Below are 22,652 nucleotides of genomic sequence, written 5' to 3' on the forward strand. Positions count from 1 at the left end.
TAGATCAAAACTATACAAAGTTATATTAAATGAGTGTAGGAGAAAAAATTATTTAAAAATGCATTTCAGCTCACATGGCTACTGCTCAAACAGGAACATGGTCATCGTATTTTACTGGATGGACGGCAACAACTTCGTAATCCTTCTTTCTATACATTAACTTTAGTTGTACATTTCTCAAAATCACCTATTTATTTATTGCATGTTTTCCGGGTGCGTTTCTCTCATGTTATTGTGTGATACTTGTTTCAAGCCAACTCTAGTGATATCATTGATGGGGTTTTTTGCAATCATTTGATATTCTCCTACTTACAATAAATAGGTTTCGATTTTATAAAACTTTGAATTTCTTGCTTTATTCATCGCTGTTATTTCTACCTGCTTCATGATATACCTCGAACCATTTGATTCATTATTCTATTCCCGTTTTCAGATGGAAGAACCGAATGATTTAAATCTCTCCGATACCGTTATGAGTGAAATAAAAGGCATGTGCGTCACAGAATATAGTAAACCAAATATGAGCTTGATTGCCCAAATTAACGAACTCTTCCCAACTGAGCAATCACTTACTCAACTTGATTCTGTAATAGCTGCAGTAGAAGGCGAGATAGGCGAGTTGGACAATGAGTTGGCTTATCTAGTGGAGACGAATGCCAATGTTAGTGAAAGAGGAGAAGAGGCTTTAAAACATGCACAAAAAGCGATGGTAGAACTGGAAAAGAGTATAGGCAGTATACGAGAAAGAACAAAGTCATCAGATGAGGTTTGTTCTTGGAGCCTCCTCGTTTTATGCTGAAACTCGTTTACAGATCGTTCGAGAGATGACAAGAGACATCAAACAACTAGACATTGCCAAACGAAACTTGACGGCTTCCATAACAACTTTACATCATCTTCATATCCTATTAACTGGAGTGGAATCTCTCGGAGCTTGGGTGGAGAAGAAAGATTATAGTTCTATTGCTAGACAGCTTCCTGCTATTCTGAATGTTCTTCAATTGTTTGATGCATACAAAGAATCAGAACAGATCGCTAATCTTTCCGAACAACTAGATAAATTTAAATCTAGTCTAACAATTCAACTGGCTAGAGATCTGAAGAATGCATTCCAGGTAAACCGCGAAGTCTACCATAAGTAAATGAATCATTATTGTTCCAGACTGGACAGCTCAGTGATCGAATTACTGATATGTGTAGAGTAGCAGCTGCACTGGAAGGAAACGTAAAAGAAAACTTTGTCAAATGGTTCATCGAACAACAGCTCAGTGAATACTGTATCATTTATGCTGACAATGAAGAAGGAGCTTGGCTGGATAAGGTTGACGACAGATACAAATGGTTCGTGAGGAAACTGACGGACTTTGAGCGAGCAGGACTATCGAATATTTTCCCAAATGATTGGCATATGGGAAGACGACTAACAAGCGAGTTTTGTATTGTAACAAGAGACATTCTCTATAGAATAATGACAAGAAGAAGGCAGGATCTGGATTGGAAATTACTAGGACATGCTATTCAACACACCAAAATGTTCGAAGCTCTCCTCACAAAACGGTTCCCAGAAAAAGATGGGATATCGTTTGAAAAAACAATTTGGAGTGTTTTTGACCCCTTCCTTGATGTGTTCATAAATGCCCAAGAAAAAACACTCAACGAATTTCTGGATACCTGTGCAAGCAAAATACGATCAGGGGAAGAAAAACCAACCCGGGAATCGTCTACACATGCTGTACCGTTTCCGTCCTCAGCTGATATGTTCCTTCTCTTGAAAAAGGTAATTACGGAATCAAGCAAGTTGAGCAGTGAGCCAGATGCTTTGATAAGGTGAGAGCACTCTATAACTGAAAAATTGAAGAATACAAACCTTTATAGGGATGTCATCGGTGTAGTTCGGGTGTGTCTTCGTGGCTATGCAACATCATGTCTGATCGCATTTCTGCCATCACTGGGTTCACAACAATCTGGAGCTGCCAACCTTTTCAGTCTGATCAGAGAAGAAGTCGCCTATCCAAGGCTGACTCCTGATCAACAATTTCTTGTTTGCTGCATTCTGGCAACAGCAGATTGGTGTGCAGAGACATCGATTCAGCTACAGGAAAAGTTGGCACAGAGGATACCAGGCGTTGATATCACTCAAGAAACCGAAGCATTTTATTCTATCACTAATCAATCTTTATTGGTTTTAGTACAAGATGTAGAGTCTACCTGTGATGCTGCTCTACAATCAATTAGTAAAGTCAAGTAAGCATTTCTCACAGCACAGAACGCATATCTATACTATTTTAGCTGGAGTTCAGTAGACTGTGTTGGTGACGAGTCTCCTTTTATTGGAGCAATGCGAGCTCATCTTCGACAAGCTGTTCCTTTAGTTCGTGACATGCTATCTGATCGTCGTAAATACTTCGCTCACTTCTGCCTGAAGCTAGCTACTCAACTGGCTCACAAGTTTGTTGGATCTTTGTTCCGATGTCGTGCCATCAGTACCCATGGTGCCGAACAACTATTACTTGATACTCATTCATTGAAGACGTTTTTATTGAGTGTCCCTTCTATTGATAGTGTCATAAATTCGAAACCACCAACTGCCTACGTTACAAGTGTGAATGCAGCCTTGACCAAAGCTGAAATGATTCTGAAGGTAAGTTATTTTCTCGAATGGAACTGTTCGTTACTCTGAACTTTCAGGTAGTAATGTGTAGTTTGGATACGGTTTTAGTACTGTGGAGCAATACATCAAGTTGCTCCCAGCTTCTGATGCAGCTGAAATGCAGAACGTTCTTGAAATGAAAGGAGTCAAAAGACAAGAGCATTCATCGGTTCTCAACACCTACCGTATTAAGATAGGAGCTTCATGATCTGATCCAATACCACCATCAAATAGTCTGACATCTAGAATTGGAGGAGCTCTTCCAACCGTTGGAAGTGCGGCATCTGTATCTGAAGCATTCAATGCTGTACTTTCATTGGCTGCCGATGGACTATCAGATCAAACTGTGACGTCTTCTATCGACAAACTCAAACGATTCGAAAGACTAGTCAAACGACAATTGTGATCATTCGAGTCATCAAAAAACTTTCGTGCCAAAGAAATGATAATTTATTTGCTTTAATTTTAATTTGTACATATAATTTATAATTGGTGTAACATGGTCTTGCAGTATAATAATTTATGATTTTGGAATAAAAAATCCTCATCAAGCAAACAACTTCGACTCTTCCATATATATGAGAGGTTCCATTCCATAATCTCTGTCATTTTGAACAATTTTTACTAAATTTGCCTTCTAACTGTACGTTCACTGATCACAGTTCAAATGATGTGCTCTATCGTTCGCTCCCCTTCATATGTCTGTGTCTCCACTCATATCTGTTCTCTAACTTTCACGTTGCATCTTTTCATTTGTTTTCTTCTTCTTGCTGACCGATATTTATCTCTGCATTCTTTTTCACCTTGATTTTTGTGGAATCTTGTCTTTTCAGACGAACAAACCATGATGCGTTTCTCGAGTATGCTTGTTCGCAATGTCAGATTGTGCGCAAATGCTAACCAAATGCAAGTTGCTGCTTTTTCAAGCAAAGCTCCAGAAATGATCAAAGTGGAGAAAGTCGGAGAGAAACAAAATGTTGCTCTCGTCAAATTGAACAGACCAAAGGCTCTGAATGCCTTGTGTGCTCAATTGATGACTGAATTGTCAGATGCTCTCCAAAATCTTGATACCGATAAGTCTGTTGGAGCCATCGTTATTACCGGAAGCGAGAGAGCTTTCGCTGCCGGAGCTGATATCAAGGAAATGGTAACAATGTCTTTTACTTTCAACGAAATTAAACATCTCCGATTAAGACTAACAATGAGTTTGCATCTACCTTTTCTGGAAGTTTTCTCTCTAACTGGACTGCCGTCACCGACGTCAAGAAGCCAGTGATTGCAGCTGTCAATGGATATGCATTGGGAGGTGGCAACGAATTAGCTATGATGTGTGATATCATTTATGCCGGAGAGAAAGCTCGTTTTGGTCAGCCAGAAATCAACATTGGAACCATCCCAGGAGCCGGTAATTAACTGATTAAAAAATGTTTTGTGAAGCTTCCAATTCCAGGAGGAACCCAACGCTGGGCTCGCGCTGCTGGAAAGTCATTTACTATGGAAGTTTGTCTCACAGGAAACCAAGTCTCTGCTCAAGAAGCTAAGGACCGTGGAATCGTCAGCAAGGTGTTCCCAGTGGATCAAGTCGTCGGAGAAGCTGTGAAGCTTGGAGAGAAGATTGCTGACCAATCACCACTGATTGTTCAAATGGCCAAAGAAGCTGTTAACAAGGCATATGAACTGACTCTTCAAGAAGGCCTCCACTTTGAGAGACGTCTTTTCCATACTACTTTTGCTACCAAGGACAGAAAGGTAATATTTATTTGTTTTAAAGTTATTAGGTGGGGATGGAATCTTCACTTTTTTCAAGGCTGCTCAGTGTTGCTTCCAGTACATCTTCCAAATTGATATGTAGTGCCTGTAAAAAATTTATTTAACAATTGTATCCAATCTATAGCATCACTACATTGCTGTTAATTTTGTTGATAACAGCTTCGGTTCGTAGTTTCAAACCATCAGAAATTCCTCCAGACGCGAAATTTTGCATATTCACCAAAAAGTCTTTGATGCAATTGTTGACATCGTTTGACGAAATTTTTTTGGCCTGCTCACTGGAAGTAAATGTTTTAAATTGAGAAAAGGTCGAAAAAAACCTGCTGTGTCTTTTCGGCTCGTTGACTACATTAGTTATCTGTTCGACCACCGATTGGTTCGATTCTTGAACATTGTATCTTACAATATCTTGCAAAGTCTCGAAAAAAGATCCAACCGGAATGGTGATTGTTTGATGTGAATGGTTTATATTTGATGATGAGCTTTGTGTCATCTCAGTTTCTTCCTCAGGTTCTTCTTGTTTTATAATATTTTGCAATAGTTCTCCAATGTTCGCATCCGGTAGATCATCCGACACGTCAGCATGGTCTTCAAGTAGTTCAGGTTTCTGTTCAAGCTTCACTGTGGCATTGGGTTCGGCTGTAGTTTGCCGTGCACGATGAATCATTCTAGTTAACGCAAGCCTTGACGCTGAAACAACGCTATTATTTTTGACAAGTATTTTTTTCTCACCTCCTAGTGAAATTGGGCCTAATGATGACTGCAGTTCATCTATTAACTTTTTTGGAGAGCAAGTAGTATTTGCCGCAATTTGTTTCAAGGCATGCTTTGCGAGTTTTGTCTGAAATAGATTACGATACTAGATTTTTAGACTTTTCAACGTTTTCCTACGTTAGCAAATTCCTCGTCTGCTTCATGCAAAATGTGTCCTGTTCTCATGAAAATGTGCCCATTCACTCTTCTGGCACTAGCTGTACATCCAAGCGTTTGTCTGAAGAGTAAAGAAATATACGAAATGAGTTTTTTGCTATTGCTCACCTCTTATCACAGTATAAAAGTTCTGTACCATCTGCGAGAGATTTCTGCTGTCGAAGCAAGAAACCTTCGTGTATGAAGAGAGGCCTTGATTGTCGTTTGGACATTCTGAATAGTAGCGCAGTGAAACTTTGTCTAGATTAAGAAATCAGGGCTCTCAAAGAATTGAAATCTAAGTGAAGTGTGCCGAAATGTACATTTCGGAACGGTCGCTGCGAAACGTGCCGGTTACGAAACAGCGTATTCTTGGAGCGCACTTGCATAGTGACGCGTCGCAACTTGAGACCCCGGAAATTCCGGGGAAAAAAACTCCGGAGAAAAGTGGGCGGAGTCGGGGGCGGATCCTAAATTGCAACCCTGGCACGGTTTTGCCGCATGGTTTTTTAGCACATTTGGATGCGGTCATGAGAAAAACCATGCGGCAAAACCGTGCCAGGGTTGCAATTTAGGCTCCGCCCCCGACTCCGCCCACTTTTCTCCGGAGTTTTTCCCCCGGAATTTCCGGGGTCTCCGCAACTTTTGATCGAAATTTCGCAAAACAAATTATATGTTTCAGGAAGGAATGACCGCTTTCGCCGAGAAGAGAAAGCCACAGTGGGAATCGAAGTAGATGCGACGAGAAGGAGACAACATATTGATTGATCTTCGGTTGACATCATATTTTTGTTTTTAGGGTTTGTTTTTGCCATTGTCAAATGAAATAAATGTATTTAAATATGAAAAGAAATTTGTTTTGAAAACTTTCTGAAAAGCTTATAGTAGTTTCCTCGCAATGTATTTCGGGTTTTACATGGAGTATAAAAAATAACAGTAATTACTACAGGATCCTCAAGAATGTCTTTCTGGTTTGATTTGTTCTTCCCGGTAAGCTTTTGCCTTTCTTTGAGATGACTTTTGTTAACTTCAGTGCTTTCTTAATGCCAGGTGCATAGTCAACGCATGTAGTCTTCTCCCCATTTGGGAAAGAATGGCGTCCTATCTCTATTCCTCTTCAACTCCTACTATCTATTCTTTTTTACCTCTCACCACATCCTTCGATTCAAGTTATCACCATGACAACCATACCCCTTCCTCCTAGTTTGCTTCGTCTTCAAACACACATTTTCGTATATCTGCTAGTCACACTTTTCCATTCAGATTGAAATGCTCGTTGTGGGGTTGAGCGGTGGAGTTGCCACTGGAAAAAGCACTGTTTCTAGTGTGTTCCGTGCTCATGGAGTTCCGATCATCGACGCAGATCAAATAGCTAGACAAGGTTAGAAAATCTATTAAACTTATTAAAGATGTTACTGTCAACTGCGTAATCAGAGAACTGTAATCAGAGGCCGTATGCAAGAAAGTGGAAAACCGTTTTTCGGTGTTTGGAAAATGATTTTCTGACAGGCTGGAAAGAATTTTCACAGTGGTTATATGCATTTTTAGTCATTTTGAGCCCAGAACCAATTTTTAATTCGAAAAAAATATTTTCAGACTTTCAGAAAATCATTTTCCAAACATCGGAAAACGGTTTTCCACTTTCTTGCATACGGCCTCAGAAATCGTAAACTGCGCATTTAACATGGTGTTTGACCTCTTTCCACCCATTTTTAGTTGTCATCCCTGGAACTTCCACCTACAAAAAACTTCGAAAAGAGTTCGGAGACGAATATTTCGACGACGAACAAGGAGGAGTTTTGAGAAGGGATAAGCTCGGAAAGCTTATTTTCAATAACCCAGAGGTATTTCAAATGATAGATCATAAATTCAAATTTCAAGCATTGCATTCCAGAAGAGGAAGGCTCTCAATGGTATCACTCATCCAGCAATCCGCTGGGAGATGTTCAAGCAGTTTCTGACTCTTCTCTTCACTGGAACCAAGTACGTTACTGTTTTCAAGTTGATGAGAATCTATTTTATTACAGATACATCGTCTTCGATACTCCACTTCTCTTCGAGAGCGGATATGATAAATGGATTGGAACAACTATCGTAGTTTGGTGTGACTTCGAGAAGGAAGTGGAGCGGATGATGAAAAGAGATAACATTCCGCGAGCTGACGCAGAATCTCGAATCCATGCACAGATGGATATAGGTAATCACCTAGTGTAGGAGTACTGTAGTCATCGAACGGATTTCTTTTTCAGAAGAAAAAAAGAAGCGTGCAAAAATCGTTCTTGACAACAATGGAAACATCGATGAGTTGCGTGAGAAAGTGAAAGAGGTCATCATCCAGATGGAGAAATCATGGAAACCGTACATCTATCGCGTCATTTTCGGACTGATTCTCGGAGTCGTTCCATACTATGCACTCAAATACATCAGATCTTAAGACTGAACAAAAATCAAAAAGTTTTCAAGTTATTCGAATCTGTGATAATTTATTAATGTACTGTGAATAAAAATAAAGTGATATAAAAAAGATATCACGTGGTTCGGATTCATCTTAAGCGAGCCAACGTCTTCTTAGCGGTCGCCGGTTGTTCGACCATGCGTTCATGAATACGTGCACGGAAACTGAAAAAAAAATTTAGTTCTCCAGAAAATTGGAGACAGTACAAATCGGAAAGATTTGAAATCCGAAAAAAACGAAAGCGAAAGAAACGAAACCGTAAGAAACGAAACGGAAAGAACGTATTGTCTATTCAGTAAAACGTGGGCGCGCCGCAGGTTGCAAAGTTACACGCCCATTTTGGAACGCGTTCCCTTTTCCCTCTTCTCACGCGTTTCATAAAGGGGCGTGTCACTTTGCAACCTGTTTTATTGAATAGACAATAAGCCGTGCAGTTTTGCTGAAATCGCGTGCGCAGGCTGCAAAACAAGGCGGGGTTTATCTGAACTGAATGAGAGATTTCGGAACTGTAAGAGATTTAGACAAAACCCCGCCCATTTGCAGCCTGCGCACGCGATTTCAGCAAAACTGTGCACGGTTTAGCGTTCTTTCCGTTTCGTTTCTTACGGTTTCGTTTCTTTCGCTTTCGTTTCTTTCGGATTTCAAATCTTTCCGATCGGTACGGTCTCGAAAATTGTTTCAGAAGTCCAACTTTTGTTTCCTAATGAGAATCGAATCGTCGTATGATTGTTGGATCATTTTTCGGTTTTCTCGAATATTCATGTACTCGTCAAATTCCTTGTCTTCTGGAATACCTACTTTTACAAATCATGGAAATTCGCAGCTCTCACCAGAGAAATAATAATTGACGACATCTCTTCTTTGTTGGGCGACAGCTTCGTTCTTCTCATAAAGATCTGCTCGATCCATGAGAATAGATTCATTAGAGTGACTGATAAACTTTTTCTAGAGTTACAAAGGCTTTCTGACTTGCTACTAGACTCCTATCTTACCGCTTTCCAGCTGATTTCAGTATCACCTACATACTCAATGAACCACGATCGATGAGTGAACCCCCAGTGAAGATCATCGAGAAAATCTACGATTGACGGAAAGAAAAAAATAGCCAGAACTATCTAAATTGTCTACACATGTGTAATGTGCACTACGTAATCGGAGCTTACATGAGAGATGTTACAGAGTACGATGACGTATATTGGGATCACTGCAGCAATCATTCTGCTTGTAAACAAATAAATGACACGTATTTTGAGAGCGATTTATTAATCGCGTTTGAAAAGAGAGAATACTTATAAAATAGCTTGAGGTCAAATACACATCGTACAGATCTTCTGGAAAAGATTCTAAAGTCGATTTAAGCATGGGAAAGAATAGGGAAATGGTAGTTGAACAATACACGGAAATGATAATTGGGTGAAAAGCGGGAAGTATTAGAGATGGAAGAGTTAAAACAGTTACATTATTCAAGTTGAAGTTCTCCTCGATAGTTTCCGGCCGGCAACTTGGAAGTATCGATGTCGTTGAAATATGGGTGGTGGAGCGCTTTCTTGGAGCTTATGCGGAGAGCTGGATCGTAGATCAGGAGACCCTGAAAGCATGAATATTTTACCCAAATCAATGGAGCATGTGATATACCTCAAGAAGAGAGAATGCGTCCTCATCCATCAAGTAGTTTCCAGATTTCTTATCGTAAAACTTGTCGCGAAGGAAATTTTCGCGCCACTTTGGGAAAGTAGCTTTGTAATCCGGCAGAGACTCGACTCCGTTCCACTCGAGCTCAGTTGGCGTACCGAGAATTCTGAAGATGCGGAAGAGTTCGTCGATCTCCGAATCTCCTTGGAAGAGAGGCTTTTTGGTAGCCATTTCAGCGAAGATGCATCCGATCGACCACATATCGACACCCATAGAATACCGTTGGGCCCCCATCAAGATTTCTGGGGCTCTGTACCACAGAGTGACCACCTAAATGAAGAATTTTGAAAATTTTGAAAGAAAAATTTTGCTATCAACCTCGTGAGTGTAGACACGGATTGGGATTCCGATGGCTCTGGCGAGGCCGAAGTCGGCCAGCTTGATTGCTCCTTTCTCGTCGACCAGCAAGTTCTGTGGTTTCAAATCCCGATGAATTACACGACGCTGATGGCAGAAACACATTGCTTGTAAAATCTAGAACGATTAAATATAAACACATGTCCTGAGAACATATTTTACCTGGAAAGTGTAGCTTTTGAGGGTTTCTGATGGCAGATATTCTTCTTTGCTCAATGTATCCATGTAGCGCTTCAAGTCGTACGATAAGAACTCGAAGATCAAATAAAGACGATTCTCCTGCATTATGACAGCTTCCAATCCAACAACATTTGGATGTTGAAGCTCTTTCAGCAAACTGATCTCTCGGACGGCAGTGGATGGAACACCCTGTGAAAAATAAACGTAAAAAAGAACATATCATTCGAATCACCTCGTCTTCACTCTCCAGTCTGATTTTCTTCATGGCAACCATCGCTTGGGTTCTTCTATTCCTTCCTTTGTAGACAACTCCGTATGTTCCCTCTCCGATCTTCTCCAACTTTGTGAAATCATCGAGGGTATAATTCATGTCATTCTTGCGAATGGCTGTCATATCTCCTGGAATTAGCTACAATTGCTACTAGAACAAAAGCGGAACAAAAGCTGAAAAGCTTATATATGAAACGGGAAACGTTTTGAATCTATCCCACTGCCGCCAAAAAGAGGGGGAATGTCGGTGCGAGACCCGCCATGAAAGAAAGTATGTGCGCCTTTAACGCTGCGATTCAGAAATTGAAAGCAATACTTGGGAAAGATTGCACATGGGAACAGTTATGAAATTTTACAGGGGATGGCGAAGCAACCTATGATGGAAATCAATGAATATAAAGCTCATAAAATAGCAAAGACAGAGTGTTCCTTTCAACCGATATCTATTTTTTCAAAACAAGCATTTACATATTTTTTCTTATTCTATTCTGATGAGGCTTCCACCGAAATTTGGGAAGGTACCGAAGAAAAATCGAAATTTGGGTTTCGGTGGCTGGATGATCAGAGTGCCTGTTTTGAAGGAGGATAGGAGGTACATTACAAAAATCGTTTTGAACTTGCGTCCCAATCTTGTCTGGAAACTTTTCTAGCGTACTGGATTAATTCCGAAAAATCAGCGAAATTTAACTTTTTTTCTGCGGAATTTTTCTCACAAATTTCGGCGATTCTTGTTCAATTTACAGACCCAAGTTGAAGCACCTTAACGAGAAAATAATTAAATAAATAATTCAAAAAACACACTGCTGATTGTTGCATTTCCGGTACTTTTCCAACTGGATAATAATAATAATATATTTATTTGCAATGCATGGGGGAAATCGATAGATAATTTGGCAAGAAATGGGACCTGTACAAATAAAAAAGTAAAATGACCAGACGGACCGACTAGAGTCCTGTAGGTCTAGTGGAATGTGTTTCAAATTATAGGATTCTCCGGAAATCGTGTTTTCATCTCACTGGGACAACCGTATTCTGGCGCAAAATTCAGAAAAATTTGAGTTTTTAGTGCTTTCGGCAGAACCGTTTTTTTTCTGTTGTAATTTCAAAACGTAGGAGCGAACTTCCGGAAACTTGTTAGCCCGATTCAAAATTAAAAACACAAACTCGGAAGAAACACTGGAACTCCGAGTTGTGGACGACAACTTACTATCAGAAACACAATTAGGCACTTGCATATACTAATCAGCGAGAATAAAATTAACGAAAAATCGTGGAACGATAAAGAAGGAAAAAGGTGATTTCGCCGGAAAAGTTTGGAAAGTTTGAATTGGCGCTTAAAATTTCGCTGCGTAGCGACTCATTAAGCATTACGATACACAGCAAGTCCGCAGCACCTTTGAACAGTCTAGATTTCGACTTCTTTTTTCTGACTTTTTCTTCACTGTTATGCTGCAGGCGAACCGTTTCTTTTTGTTTTTAGCTTCTTTCAATTTATATTTTTTCAGAATGTCGGAGGATCATCATGACGAGGAGCAATTCGAATCGGCCGAGTCCGGAGCTGCTGCCACCTTCCCAAAGCAATGCTCGGCTCTCCGTAAGAACGAGCACGTTATGATCCGAGGAAGACCATGCAAGGTTCGGGTTTCCCACTAGTGATTTTTAATATTTCTTTGTTTTCAGATCGTCGAGATGAGCACATCTAAGACTGGCAAGCACGGACACGCTAAGGTCCATCTTGTCGCTATCGACATCTTCACTTCCAAGAAACTTGAAGACATTTGCCCATCTACCCACAACATGGACGTCCCAGTTGTCAAGAGACGCGAGTACATCGTAAGTCAAAGCGTTCCCGCTCATAAAATTACCACCAGGCACATTTTAATTACATAGACTGATTTAATTCCTTTCCGAGTGTTATTTCAAAGTTTTATTAAAAATTTCAGCTCATGTCCATCGAAGAAGACGGCTTCTGTTCTCTCATGGATCCTGAGTCCTGCGATCTCAAGGACGACTTGAAGATGCCAGAAGGAGATTTGGGTAACTCCATTCGCGAAGCTCTCGAGAAAGACGACGGTAGCGTCTTGGTGAGATACATTTCGGGGTTTTCTTATCCCTAACTTTCTTGTTACAGGTTCAAGTCGTTGCTGCTTGCGGAGAGGAGGCCGTTCTCGGGTACAAGATTTCTACCAAGGAATAATTGCACATTATATATTCAATTTCATAATAAAAGCAGTTCCAGTTCAATCACTCAGATCTTTTTCTATTACAAAAAATGAAAAACATTGTGCGATAAACAAGTGCACCTCCGCTAGAGTTGTGTAATGTGGGTTTTATGTGTTGTGTTGATTGTGATATCTGCTCACCAAAACGAAAATGAATTGCTTGCAAACCGCGGAGGTGACATCTGTTCATGACTAAGATAGATTTTTCTGATTTGATATCAGATAAAATCGGACTATTTTTTTCTAACGAAGTCTTGATCTGGGAGAAAAGCACTTCGGGGCGTTGTCTCGGCAGCCTTAAAGGGGGCGTCCACTAATTCCAAAAATTTTTTGAGATTTTTATATCAATCGATCCAGAATTTTGGAATTAGTGGACGCCCCCTTTAAGCCAGCTTATTGAGGTGACCCCAGGTTGGTTGGCCGAGTGCCAACAGGTCTGTCTACTTTAAAACGTGCTCTTTCCGAGATCTCCGAGTACCCACTAACCACGATATTATCTAGGTCGAGTATCATCGGGCCACCTTCCCTCTTTTTCATTCTCTTTCCCTACTTCTCATCAATTGGCTATTCGGAAGTGTCGCATCAATTTCACAGTCACCAAGGAGGATTTCGTAAACTCTTCTCCATCAGCACTCCTTCATCATCTCGCCACATCTCGCACATCCTGCCGCGTTTACACCTCCCGGCTGTTTCCTTTCCACTCTTTCATCAGCCGGATTGTTTGTCTTTCTCCAAAACCACATATCCCCTAATCTAGCTTACTGTAGTAGTTCTCTTATCCGGCACCTGTTCCACCTTACCCTTCTCCCGCTTTTCAATCGTAAACAAGGCCTGTGAATCTGATGAGTATTTGTTCACTCAGTCCACACATTTTACGATTCCTCAATCAGCCCAGTTTGCCATTCTGTTTTCTGAAAAACTAGGCAACCCTAACTTTTCTTCTTCTCTACTCATAACCTAATCATAAAAATGTCCGTTGGCAAAAAAGAGGACCGCGCGGGTCATCCGAGGGACACCTCGAGTCTCTCTTCGAGCACCTGTTCGTACTAGGTTTTATTAGCTCGACAAAGGTTGTAGGTGGCCGTTAGTGTGCCATATTCCAAGTCTTAGTAGTTTCAAATTCCGAGTTCAGTATTACGAAAACCTGGGTATAAACCGGAGAGATAGAAAAAAAAGTAGTGGACACATCTTTTCGTCTTCTCATCTTCTTATTTCTTCCCGTCCAGGAGCCACTTGTCGTCCCTTCGTCATTTTGAATCCCGGGGATAAGGGGAAAAGATCAAATGTTTCGGAGAGAATCAGACTCCCATCGATGGCTCATTTTGCGTGTTTTAGTGGCGGCGGGACGGACGAGAGAATCCCGAATCTTCACAACATGTCGCAACTGATTCATCACTGGGCCCTTCTTGTTCTTTAAGAGTGGGATGGGGAGAGAAAGAAGAAAAATGTTTTTCTAATTAGTTTGTACTAGACGGTGTGATAATCATAATGCTCTCAATAGTTTTTCTACTAATTCTACTATTTTTTCTGGTCCATACTTTCAAAAACTAGTAGAATTTCAGATGTACATATTTCTGGAAAAAATACTGGATACTGCATAAATAAAGTTATGGTTTTGTGAGTTCCAGTTCTCTATGATTTAGCAAAATCTTTTAATTATATTCATGCATTGCTTTCTACCGTATCCCTTTCTTTCCTATTCATTCCATTCTACACTAACCCTTCTCTCCATAACCGTAATTTCTCAGAAATCTAATTATACAGTTTTTTATTTGGGATATAAAAAATTATTAACCTAAATATTTTTGATGTTACGGAAGACATTTCAATAGTAAATTTTTTAGCCCACAAGATATGCATATTTTGAGCTCATATATCTCATTTTCTGTAAAAGCTGTCAAAAAGTTGTTAACTGATAAACTCTTATTGATATTATACCAAACATTTCTTTAGTTGACAAATTTTTGATATCTTTTACATCATTTTCAATAGTATATTTTTGACATGTTTTTTAAAATCATAACCAAAACAACCGAGTTTGATTATGCGATTCGGAAGTTCCGTTCTATTGAAGTCTGCTCCATTTCGTCTAAAAATGCTTGTATTTTCTCCATTTTCCATATTAAACCTTCTCACTTCATCATCAATATTCTCTTCAGAATGAATTCTCGGATATCGCTATTCCTTTTGATGTTCGCCTTCAATGTCGGTCTTATCAATTGTGGTGGACAGAGTCTGGTATCACCGCAATCCCATTGTAGAATCAGGTAATTACACAATGCCCTAAACTGTCGACAATAATACAACACCAATTATCCTTTCTTTTCTCTCTCCAGATGTGAAAATGGCGGAATGTGTGTTTATGATCTGGAGCGGCCAGATTTCCATTCATGCATCTGCCTATTGGGAGTTTTTACTGGAGACAGGTGCCAAGTCAAAGGTGATTTCGAAAACTGAAAATTGAGAACGAATTGAAATTTCAGTTCCCACTCCAGAAGATATGGAAACAACGACAACGGAGTCTAAAGTAGAAGAAGCACCAGCTCATCCGAAAAACCTACAACAGCGTAAGTTTTTCATAGATCGACAACTTTCTATTGGAATCTTATTGGTATCTTCCAAAGTTTTTAGAATTGCTTTTTGTAACAGTATTTTTTATCCCTTCATTCTGGTTTTCTTTCCAAATTACGTTCCCACTTACCGTACCGTCCACTTTGAGCTCATTTATCTCTTTTCCTGTAAGAGATATAAAAAGTTTGTCAACTGACAAACTGTTTATTATAATATCACTAATATTTTATCAGTTGACAATTTTTTGATATCTTCCACAGGAATTGAGATAATTGAGTTCAAAGTTGGCAGTTTGAGTAGGCTTCTGTTGGATGGAAGAAGATGTCCCACCAACTATTTCAAATTCAATTATTCTATTTCTTTTTCTCTTCTTTGTCTGTTGATTGATGACGTAGTCTTGTCAAAGAAAAAAGCCACAAAACATGCTGCCAATCGCTCTTGCTCAATGTGATAAATTCCTTAAATTCCAGAATCCGAAGTGGATCGTGAAGAAGCTCGACGACGTGACGAGGAGAGGAAACGTGAGTATGAGAGACAAGTCGCTGAAAGGACACGAAAAGAAAAAGAAGATCGAGAGAAGGCAGCTGATGAGGAGAGACGTCGACAACAACACGAACAGTATTGGAGAGAGGTAACAGAGAAATTAAAGGAACAGTTGTTGGTGTGGATCAGAAAGATGATCAAAAGTGAGCTGTCAGAGAAAGTAGACACTTGTTTTGAACACATTCCACTCCCTTCCAACGGGAGGTGCATTTTGTGATTGAGATGAGATTGAGAGCAGATATTCGGGCGGTCTGTGAATGGGATCAAAGGGCCAAAATGTGGTAATGAGGGAGGATGTTAATTGGAATTCAATGAAGGAAGACAATATAATTTATGTGAAGAATTTTTATTCAAATTGAGTTTGTGGAAACTCTTGTAATATAACATTTTTCAATTAGTGTCCCAACATTATCAAGTTTTGATTCTTTTATTGAACTTTTATTGAACGATTGAACAAAAAGTTTGAAAAAACATTCAAACCCGATTAGGCTTCATTCGGCTTGTCTGAAAATTGAAATTTGTCTTTGATTAGGATTTGATTAGGATTAGGAAAACACTTTTTTCTGGAAAAACCCGAGATAATTTTTTTCCAAACTTGGGATCCTGTATTTCGATGCGGCTGCTCAGGAAGGTTTCGTACTGACAACTTGTCAACTACAAAAGTGAAGTTATCTTTTTCGTTTTTTACAATATTTACTAATTCAACGGAAAGGTTCTTTCGAAGCCACCTAAAGCTAAAGAATTTGAAAATATGATTGGCTCAAACTGGAAGCACTTACCGTAAATACTGATTGGAGGGTCCTCACACTGTCAAGTTTTACCTCAGTCATCTCAATTCACATGCAATATATCAAAAATGTGCTAACTGACAAAACATTGCTGATATTATGATAAACAATTTGTCAGTTGCCAATTTGTTAATATCTTTGACAAGAACCAAGATAAATTGGATCAAAGTTAAAAGTCAAGGGGTCCTTCTATTACAGGTTTCACAGTGAGAAGTCTTTTAAGAAAGCTGTTTTGCTCATTGTTCCATCTTGTTCACTATTCAAATTTTCTATTTCAACCCCAACTTTTCAGGAAACTGCTCGACGTGAGCAACAACGAGCCGAAGCTGAACGAAGAATCCAAGAACAGAGAGCACGTGACGATGAGAGACGCAGACAACACGAATCTGAAAGAGCTCAATTGGAAGAGAGACGTAAAGAGGTATTTTGAATGCAGTGTTACCGTATCACCATATTCTGATTTCAGGAGGAATCACGACGATTGGCTGCTCAAAGGGAGACTGAAGAAGCAAGACTTCGTGAGGAAGAGAGACGCAGGCAGGAATCTGAAATGACAGCTCAAAAAGAGATGGAAAATAAGAAAACCGAGTCAATGAATGAACAATTTGAATATGAAGGAGATGAAGATTATCCACAAGTTGCTGAAAAAGAAGATGAGTATGATGAAGGATACGAAACTGATAAAACAGATGATGATGTAGAGAAAACTACAACAGCATCTACAAATAAAATGAAACCAATGGTTGAGGAAAAGAAAGAAATAATGGGAGAAGGTGATGATGGAAGTGATATGGTTATGGAAAAGGATGAAATGGAGGATCAGGAATCGGAGACTAATGATGAAGAACATTTGAGAAAAGAGAATGAAAAGTTGATTGACTCAATTAAGCATGTATTCAATAAGGCTGTTGATGAGACTGTCAAGGAACATCCAATGTGAGTTTTTGATTTTTTGGGAAATACCATAAACACTCTAATGGAAGCATACCCTATACACATCAAAAAATCTCAACTGATAAAATGATTGCCATAATATCATCAGCATTTTATCAGTTGAGACATTGTTGATATCTCTAATAGAAGTTGAGATAACTGAGCTCAAAATAGAAGTATAAGTTGGTCTTCTGAATTCCAATAGATTTTCTATGCTATGACAAAAATGATTTATTGAAATTAGTTTCTAAGAATATTTTTTAAATAAAATTTTTTACAGTGAAGACGATGAGTATTGGGATGAGAGCGCAAAGAAAATGGACGAAGATGCTACACCAAAAACAGAAGGTATTTTTTTTTCCTCTATTTAAAACTCCTAGAAAAAAATTAAATCGCCAGAAATTCAGAAATTTGAAATATCAGAAGTTCAGAAAGTCTGAGATTGAAAGTTTTGAAAATACCGAAAATTCAGAAATTCAAAAAGTCAGAAATTAAGAAATTCAGAAATTAAGAAATCCCAAAAATTTTGAATACAGAATTTTAAAAGTTCAGAAATTCGGAAATTCAGAAATTTAGTAATTCAGAAAATAAAAAATTCCGAAAATTGAGAAAAAAAGTAACATAGACGGTAGGTGATGCCGGTTTATTAAAGGAAATACGTTTTTACAAAAGCGGATAGTCATGTTAGTATCACAAAAATTTTAATTAAAATTTCGAAACTAAGACTTTTTCCAGAAGCTGACGAATATGGAATGGAAGAAGGAACGGAAGGATGGATGATGGTCAAAAAAGAGAACGAGAATGGATCATTTGAATATTCTGTATCCCTTGCATTCCTCTTGTCCTCTATTATCTATTTCTTCAATTAATCATCTATTTTTCTTTTTCTATTCTTGCACTTCCAGTTCTCCCTGTTTAGTACTGCACTATCTATCATACGGGTTCCTTAATTCTTTACTTTCTTTTTCAGTTTATTCCATTTTGTTAATTTCTTCCCTCTCATCTCTTACTCATATCTCACTCTCATTTTCTGTGTGCCCCCTGATATAATAATTCTAACCCTAATAATTATTGTTTTTCCGAACAAGAATAAACCGATTACGTAAGCTAATAATTACCGTAATCCTCCTCCGTCTTCGCGAGAGAGTCACCTCATCCAAAATTCAATTAACGCTTTTCGATGGAACAGGTGAAAAATGAATCCCAAACAAAAAGAGCCGCCCGTGTCTTGGATATGACTGGCTTCTAGGTTTTTTGTATATTCAGAAGACGCTGATTTTCGGTAGCTGAGATATCCGAGGTGAGAACCAACTTCAGAAGTTATTTTCGAAACAAACTATTTTCAGAATTTCTATCAAAATGCCAATGGTAGTGGCAAAGAGAAATGCTAGAGAAAGGACTCGTGTGCATACTGTGAACCAGGTAAGAGGGGTACCGTATAATCTGCTGAAATTATAGACAGAAATCGTTTCTGTCACCTGCACCATCGGGGGTTAAATTGTTCTAGTTTCACAGTTTCAGACGTCCAAATATCAAAAATTCAGCCCGTTTGCAGGTGATAGAACATCTGAGGAAGGTGGTTTGAAATCAAGTACAGGCTTCGAAATAATCAGATTCATAGGGAAATCAATTTCAACTGTCTAGAACATCTGGTTTCTATATTCTCCTTTTTTAAGGCGTTCCTCGTTCTGAAACAACATCTTCCAAGTCTTCGCCAATTCACGAAACGTGTCAGCAAGCTGCGTATTCTAAATGCAGCAATCTCCTACATCGAAACTCTTCTCAAACTTCTCCAAAGTTCCGACACAGTTCCCTCATCTGTGATCAATGCAACTCTCGGTCCAATAATTCCAACTCCAGTGAGAATTGCTCAAAAAATAAAACAACCCGAGCCTCGTCCCCCTCAACCGATTCTTCCACGTCAGCCGATCTTGACTTCGGCTCCGGCTCCAATCGCCACATGCGCCCCTGATCATTCTCTTGTGGATTACCGTCCATCTCTTCCATCCTCTTTCCAAACAGTTCAGCCTGTTCAAATGCCATCTGTATTTTCTCCTCAACCAACATTCCCTTACATGAAAACCCTTCTCGATTATCCAACCTATTTCTATCAACCATCCACTGTACCGCCACCTCCACCACCTCCAAATCCATCTCAATCAGCATCTTCCCATTTGATTGTCAATAATCCTCTGGTTCCAATTCCATCCTATCAATGTTTTTGAATCTAATATCAGTAAACCATTCGTTTGAATTTTAAATTATGTACTCTCTAAAAGGTACAACTACCGTAAAACCTGTAATAGAAGAACACCTATTTTTTGGCTTTGAAAAAGCACTAACAAATCAGGATAACGAAAAATAGGAAAAAGGTGTAGGAGTACTTCTGAGAGTTTACCTTTCTACTCAATCAGCTAACATCACAAAAACAGCCCCCGGGATTCTTCAAAAATCAGTTGATCTCCTACACCACGTCATAGGCTTCCCATTCTCGTCATTCTTTCCTTTATTTGACCACCTCGTATATTTGTCTTTTTGTTCTGTCCGTCCTCCCGTTCCGTATTCAATTTCCGGTATTTTCCGCACACGTAAGTTTTTTATTTCCTCCAAAGGCCACCTAGTATATAAACAAAGCTCTCACGAGCTGGAGAACTTCCATCTGACTGTATTTACAGAATAATATTTGCCTGCTCCTTCTGGTAACTTCTTCTATTTTTTGTTGATTCAATGTCTAATAATGTTGTTTTTGTTGCAGTGTCAGTTGACCGTCGTCATGTGGAAAAAGTCTCTCTCGGTATATAAAAAGGTTGACGAAGTTGCTGATAAAGATAATTCAAATCAACAAAACACATTCAACTATCAAAAGCTAACTGGTGAGTATATTCCTTTAAATCGCTGAAATACTGTATTTTTTCAGATTCTGAAATCATGCCAAAACAACAAAACAAAGAAAAAAGAAAATCGTCGAGCTACTCGCATAGCTCAACGACTTCAACATCTTCTTCCACGTGTCCAAGTACTAAACGGTACACTTCGAGTCAACAGTCATTTGCATTCGTACCGCCCATCTTTCCGGTCGTTCCACAGAAATTTGTATTTTTCGGATAATTATTCTTCTCTAGGATCGTCCTCGAGTTTCATGTATATATTTGTATTTTCTGTAATTAAAAGGGAAAAGAAATAAATTATTTTGCTAAAACACAAAATTTGGAATTGAAGTACTTCAAATAGAGAACATACTTTCGATGCAATCGAGGTAAAATTACCGTATTTCCTCTAATAGAAGCCCACTGAAACCGTCAACTTTGAGCTCAGTTATCTCGATTCCTGTCGAAGATATGAAGATTTTGTTAACTAACAAATTGTTTATCATAATATTAAGAGTGTTTTGTCAGTTGACATTTTTTTTAAATCTTGCCTAGGAATCGAGATAATTGAGCTTAAACTTGACTGTGTGAGTTCCTCCTATTACAGGTTTTACGGTAACTTGGAAAAAATGTTTCTGAAATATTAGCCAATTTTTCCATCCTTTTCATGAAACCGACAAACTAATTCGAGAGCTCTTTCAATTGATAAAAGTAGATACCTGAAAAGTAAATAGTCCGTTTGAACGAAAAAAACCAAAATATAAAATCTTTTGAAGTGAGTACAAACATTCTTTGCAAACAAGCTTTGCTTCTCTTTCCACTGCCTTTTTTCATGGGATTTTTGTTTGAGAAGCCAATTGGCCATTCTCCCTTATTTCACATTTTCCCCTATTCCGAGGTCACTTCAACTGATATCATCGCCCAATTAGTCAGACAACTATGACTGTATCAACACTTCCAATCTTTTTTTGCATTTTCCCACTTGAAACTGTCCCATATGATTCACTGTCTGCTCTTCAAAAACTATCTAGACTAGCTTCTTCTGTTCAAGTTTTTCTTTCCCATTTCATCATATAACTCATCTTTTCCGTTGGACCGAAAAACGGTATAAATGGGAGAAAACCGGTCAGTGCGTGTCCTGCAATTTCCTCTCTTTTCACTCAATCTTCTTCACTCGTTGTCAGTTTGAAATCGTGTGATTTATTGTCAAATTTCGATGGTATCTAGGACAAAAATCTAGGATCGTATTGAGGTCATTGTAAGAAGACAGTACTAAAAAGTTAACAAAATTTGAATGAAAAACTGTCACCGATTTCAATTACCGTAAAACCTATAGAGGGTTTAACTTTTGATTTTGAGCCAATTTATCTCGGTTCATGGTAAAGATATGAAAAAGTTGTCAACTGATAAACTGTTTATCATAATATTAGAAACATTTTATTTGTTGACACATTTTTGATATCTCTTCCAGTAACCGAGGTAAATTAGGTCAAAGTTGGCAGTATGGAGGACCAGCTGGCCACTTTTTGATATCATTCATAGAAGCCAAGAAAATTCAGCTCAAGTTTACGGGTTTTACGGTAGTTTTGCTTTTTTGAGAATTACGATCTAAAATTCAAAAAACTTCCTCTCTTTATTTTCTTCCAGAGTATTTCAAAACCATACTACCAACTGTCCAATATTTCGAATTATTTAGTTCAAGTATCCTCCGACCTTTACTCTTTTTCTTATCCCCCTCTCCCCATCTCATTCTCTCTTTTACCCAAATTATTCCGTACACTTTTCGAAACACATGATTTCGAACTATTCTTCTTTTCCCTTCCTTCTCTCTTTTCCATTTCCAACACTTCATCTCGTCTTCTGAATGAATTCATCAAAAAAGGAAGAGAACGAAGAGGATGTTCACAATCATAAAAACGCAATTATATACCAAAAAAAAAAAACAGAGAATGTGTTTTCGTATTTTACCACCACACGCCAACCTATTCTCTTTTCATTCAAGTTCCTCTTCGTGCCATCCGTACACCAATCATATTTTCATTTCCGTTCCCTATGTATTCCTTTTTGAGTAAGACGACGACCATCAGTATCGTTTGTTTTGGGAAGAACAGACTGCATCGTTTTTAGTGATATTTTCACCTGAACAGTTTTTTTTCCTGCCAATATTTTTGCATCTGGCAAATGCTCTATTCAAAATATGGAGAAATTCTCATACAGAGCTTTTTAGCGGTAACTTGAAATTTCTTCAGATTCTGAAGATAGTTCTATGTGAGTTTCTATGTCAAGGTTTGAAGAATGCATGTTGATTAAATATATTTTTCTTACTTTTTAGAATTCGAAAACGGAAAATAACTTTTTTTTCTTTTTCAAGGCCCAGGTTGTCAGTTCTGTCATATAATGAGTTTGTCAAGAACGGAGTGTCATTACAAACATTTTTACAAAAAA

General features: G+C 38.6%; 10 protein-coding genes across 10 annotated transcripts; 7 read left to right on the forward strand and 3 right to left on the reverse strand.

Moving 5' to 3' along the window:
• Positions 1-433: 433 nt before the first annotated feature.
• On the forward strand, positions 434-3,056 carry CBG10002 (the record flags this gene model as incomplete). The annotated part of the gene is made up of 7 exons (XM_002641626.2): positions 434-766; positions 813-1,115; positions 1,163-1,827; positions 1,876-2,244; positions 2,290-2,641; positions 2,703-2,835; positions 2,905-3,056. The coding sequence occupies 7 exons, from the start codon at positions 434-436 to the stop codon at positions 3,054-3,056; spliced, it is 2,307 nt and encodes a 768-aa protein (XP_002641672.2).
• Positions 3,057-3,494: 438 nt separating this feature from the next.
• Cbr-ech-6 lies at positions 3,495-6,065 on the forward strand (the record flags this gene model as incomplete). Its single annotated transcript, XM_002641627.1, has 4 exons — positions 3,495-3,797; positions 3,845-4,055; positions 4,101-4,399; positions 6,012-6,065. 4 exons carry the CDS (start codon positions 3,495-3,497, stop codon positions 6,063-6,065), a joined length of 867 nt encoding a protein of 288 aa, XP_002641673.1.
• Positions 4,453-5,562, reverse strand: CBG10004 (the record flags this gene model as incomplete). The annotated part of the gene is made up of 6 exons (XM_002641628.1): positions 4,453-4,505; positions 4,601-4,698; positions 4,741-5,110; positions 5,153-5,261; positions 5,312-5,411; positions 5,459-5,562. 6 exons carry the CDS (start codon positions 5,560-5,562, stop codon positions 4,453-4,455), a joined length of 834 nt encoding a protein of 277 aa, XP_002641674.1.
• A 533-nt stretch (positions 6,066-6,598) lies between the features above and the next one.
• On the forward strand, positions 6,599-7,763 carry CBG10005 (the record flags this gene model as incomplete). The annotated part of the gene is made up of 5 exons (XM_002641629.2): positions 6,599-6,710; positions 7,046-7,173; positions 7,224-7,312; positions 7,357-7,526; positions 7,579-7,763. 5 exons carry the CDS (start codon positions 6,599-6,601, stop codon positions 7,761-7,763), a joined length of 684 nt encoding a protein of 227 aa, XP_002641675.2.
• An 828-nt stretch (positions 7,764-8,591) lies between these two features.
• On the reverse strand, positions 8,592-8,693 carry CBG10006 (the record flags this gene model as incomplete). Its single annotated transcript, XM_002641630.2, has 1 exon — positions 8,592-8,693. The coding sequence occupies one exon, from the start codon at positions 8,691-8,693 to the stop codon at positions 8,592-8,594; it is 102 nt and encodes a 33-aa protein (XP_002641676.2).
• A 550-nt stretch (positions 8,694-9,243) lies between these two features.
• On the reverse strand, positions 9,244-10,407 carry Cbr-cdk-1 (the record flags this gene model as incomplete). Its single annotated transcript, XM_002641631.1, has 5 exons — positions 9,244-9,372; positions 9,420-9,746; positions 9,795-9,950; positions 9,996-10,202; positions 10,246-10,407. 5 exons carry the CDS (start codon positions 10,405-10,407, stop codon positions 9,244-9,246), a joined length of 981 nt encoding a protein of 326 aa, XP_002641677.1.
• Positions 10,408-11,789: 1,382 nt separating this feature from the next.
• Positions 11,790-12,480, forward strand: Cbr-iff-1 (the record flags this gene model as incomplete). Its single annotated transcript, XM_002641632.2, has 4 exons — positions 11,790-11,918; positions 11,964-12,116; positions 12,227-12,367; positions 12,415-12,480. 4 exons carry the CDS (start codon positions 11,790-11,792, stop codon positions 12,478-12,480), a joined length of 489 nt encoding a protein of 162 aa, XP_002641678.2.
• Positions 12,481-14,665: 2,185 nt separating this feature from the next.
• CBG10009 lies at positions 14,666-18,209 on the forward strand (the record flags this gene model as incomplete). The annotated part of the gene is made up of 8 exons (XM_002641633.1): positions 14,666-14,772; positions 14,842-14,945; positions 14,989-15,072; positions 15,547-15,707; positions 16,700-16,828; positions 16,874-17,343; positions 17,621-17,688; positions 18,076-18,209. The coding sequence occupies 8 exons, from the start codon at positions 14,666-14,668 to the stop codon at positions 18,207-18,209; spliced, it is 1,257 nt and encodes a 418-aa protein (XP_002641679.1).
• Positions 18,210-18,699: 490 nt separating this feature from the next.
• On the forward strand, positions 18,700-19,565 carry Cbr-hlh-4 (the record flags this gene model as incomplete). The annotated part of the gene is made up of 2 exons (XM_045244240.1): positions 18,700-18,762; positions 19,017-19,565. 2 exons carry the CDS (start codon positions 18,700-18,702, stop codon positions 19,563-19,565), a joined length of 612 nt encoding a protein of 203 aa, XP_045094174.1.
• A 548-nt stretch (positions 19,566-20,113) lies between these two features.
• On the forward strand, positions 20,114-20,448 carry Cbr-dao-6 (the record flags this gene model as incomplete). Its single annotated transcript, XM_002641635.1, has 2 exons — positions 20,114-20,213; positions 20,258-20,448. The coding sequence occupies 2 exons, from the start codon at positions 20,114-20,116 to the stop codon at positions 20,446-20,448; spliced, it is 291 nt and encodes a 96-aa protein (XP_002641681.1).
• Between the last annotated feature and the right edge of the window lie 2,204 nt (positions 20,449-22,652).

This window comes from Caenorhabditis briggsae, assembly GCF_000004555.2.
Source record: "Caenorhabditis briggsae complete genome, chrIII, whole genome shotgun sequence".
Taxonomy (NCBI): domain Eukaryota; kingdom Metazoa; phylum Nematoda; class Chromadorea; order Rhabditida; family Rhabditidae; genus Caenorhabditis; species Caenorhabditis briggsae.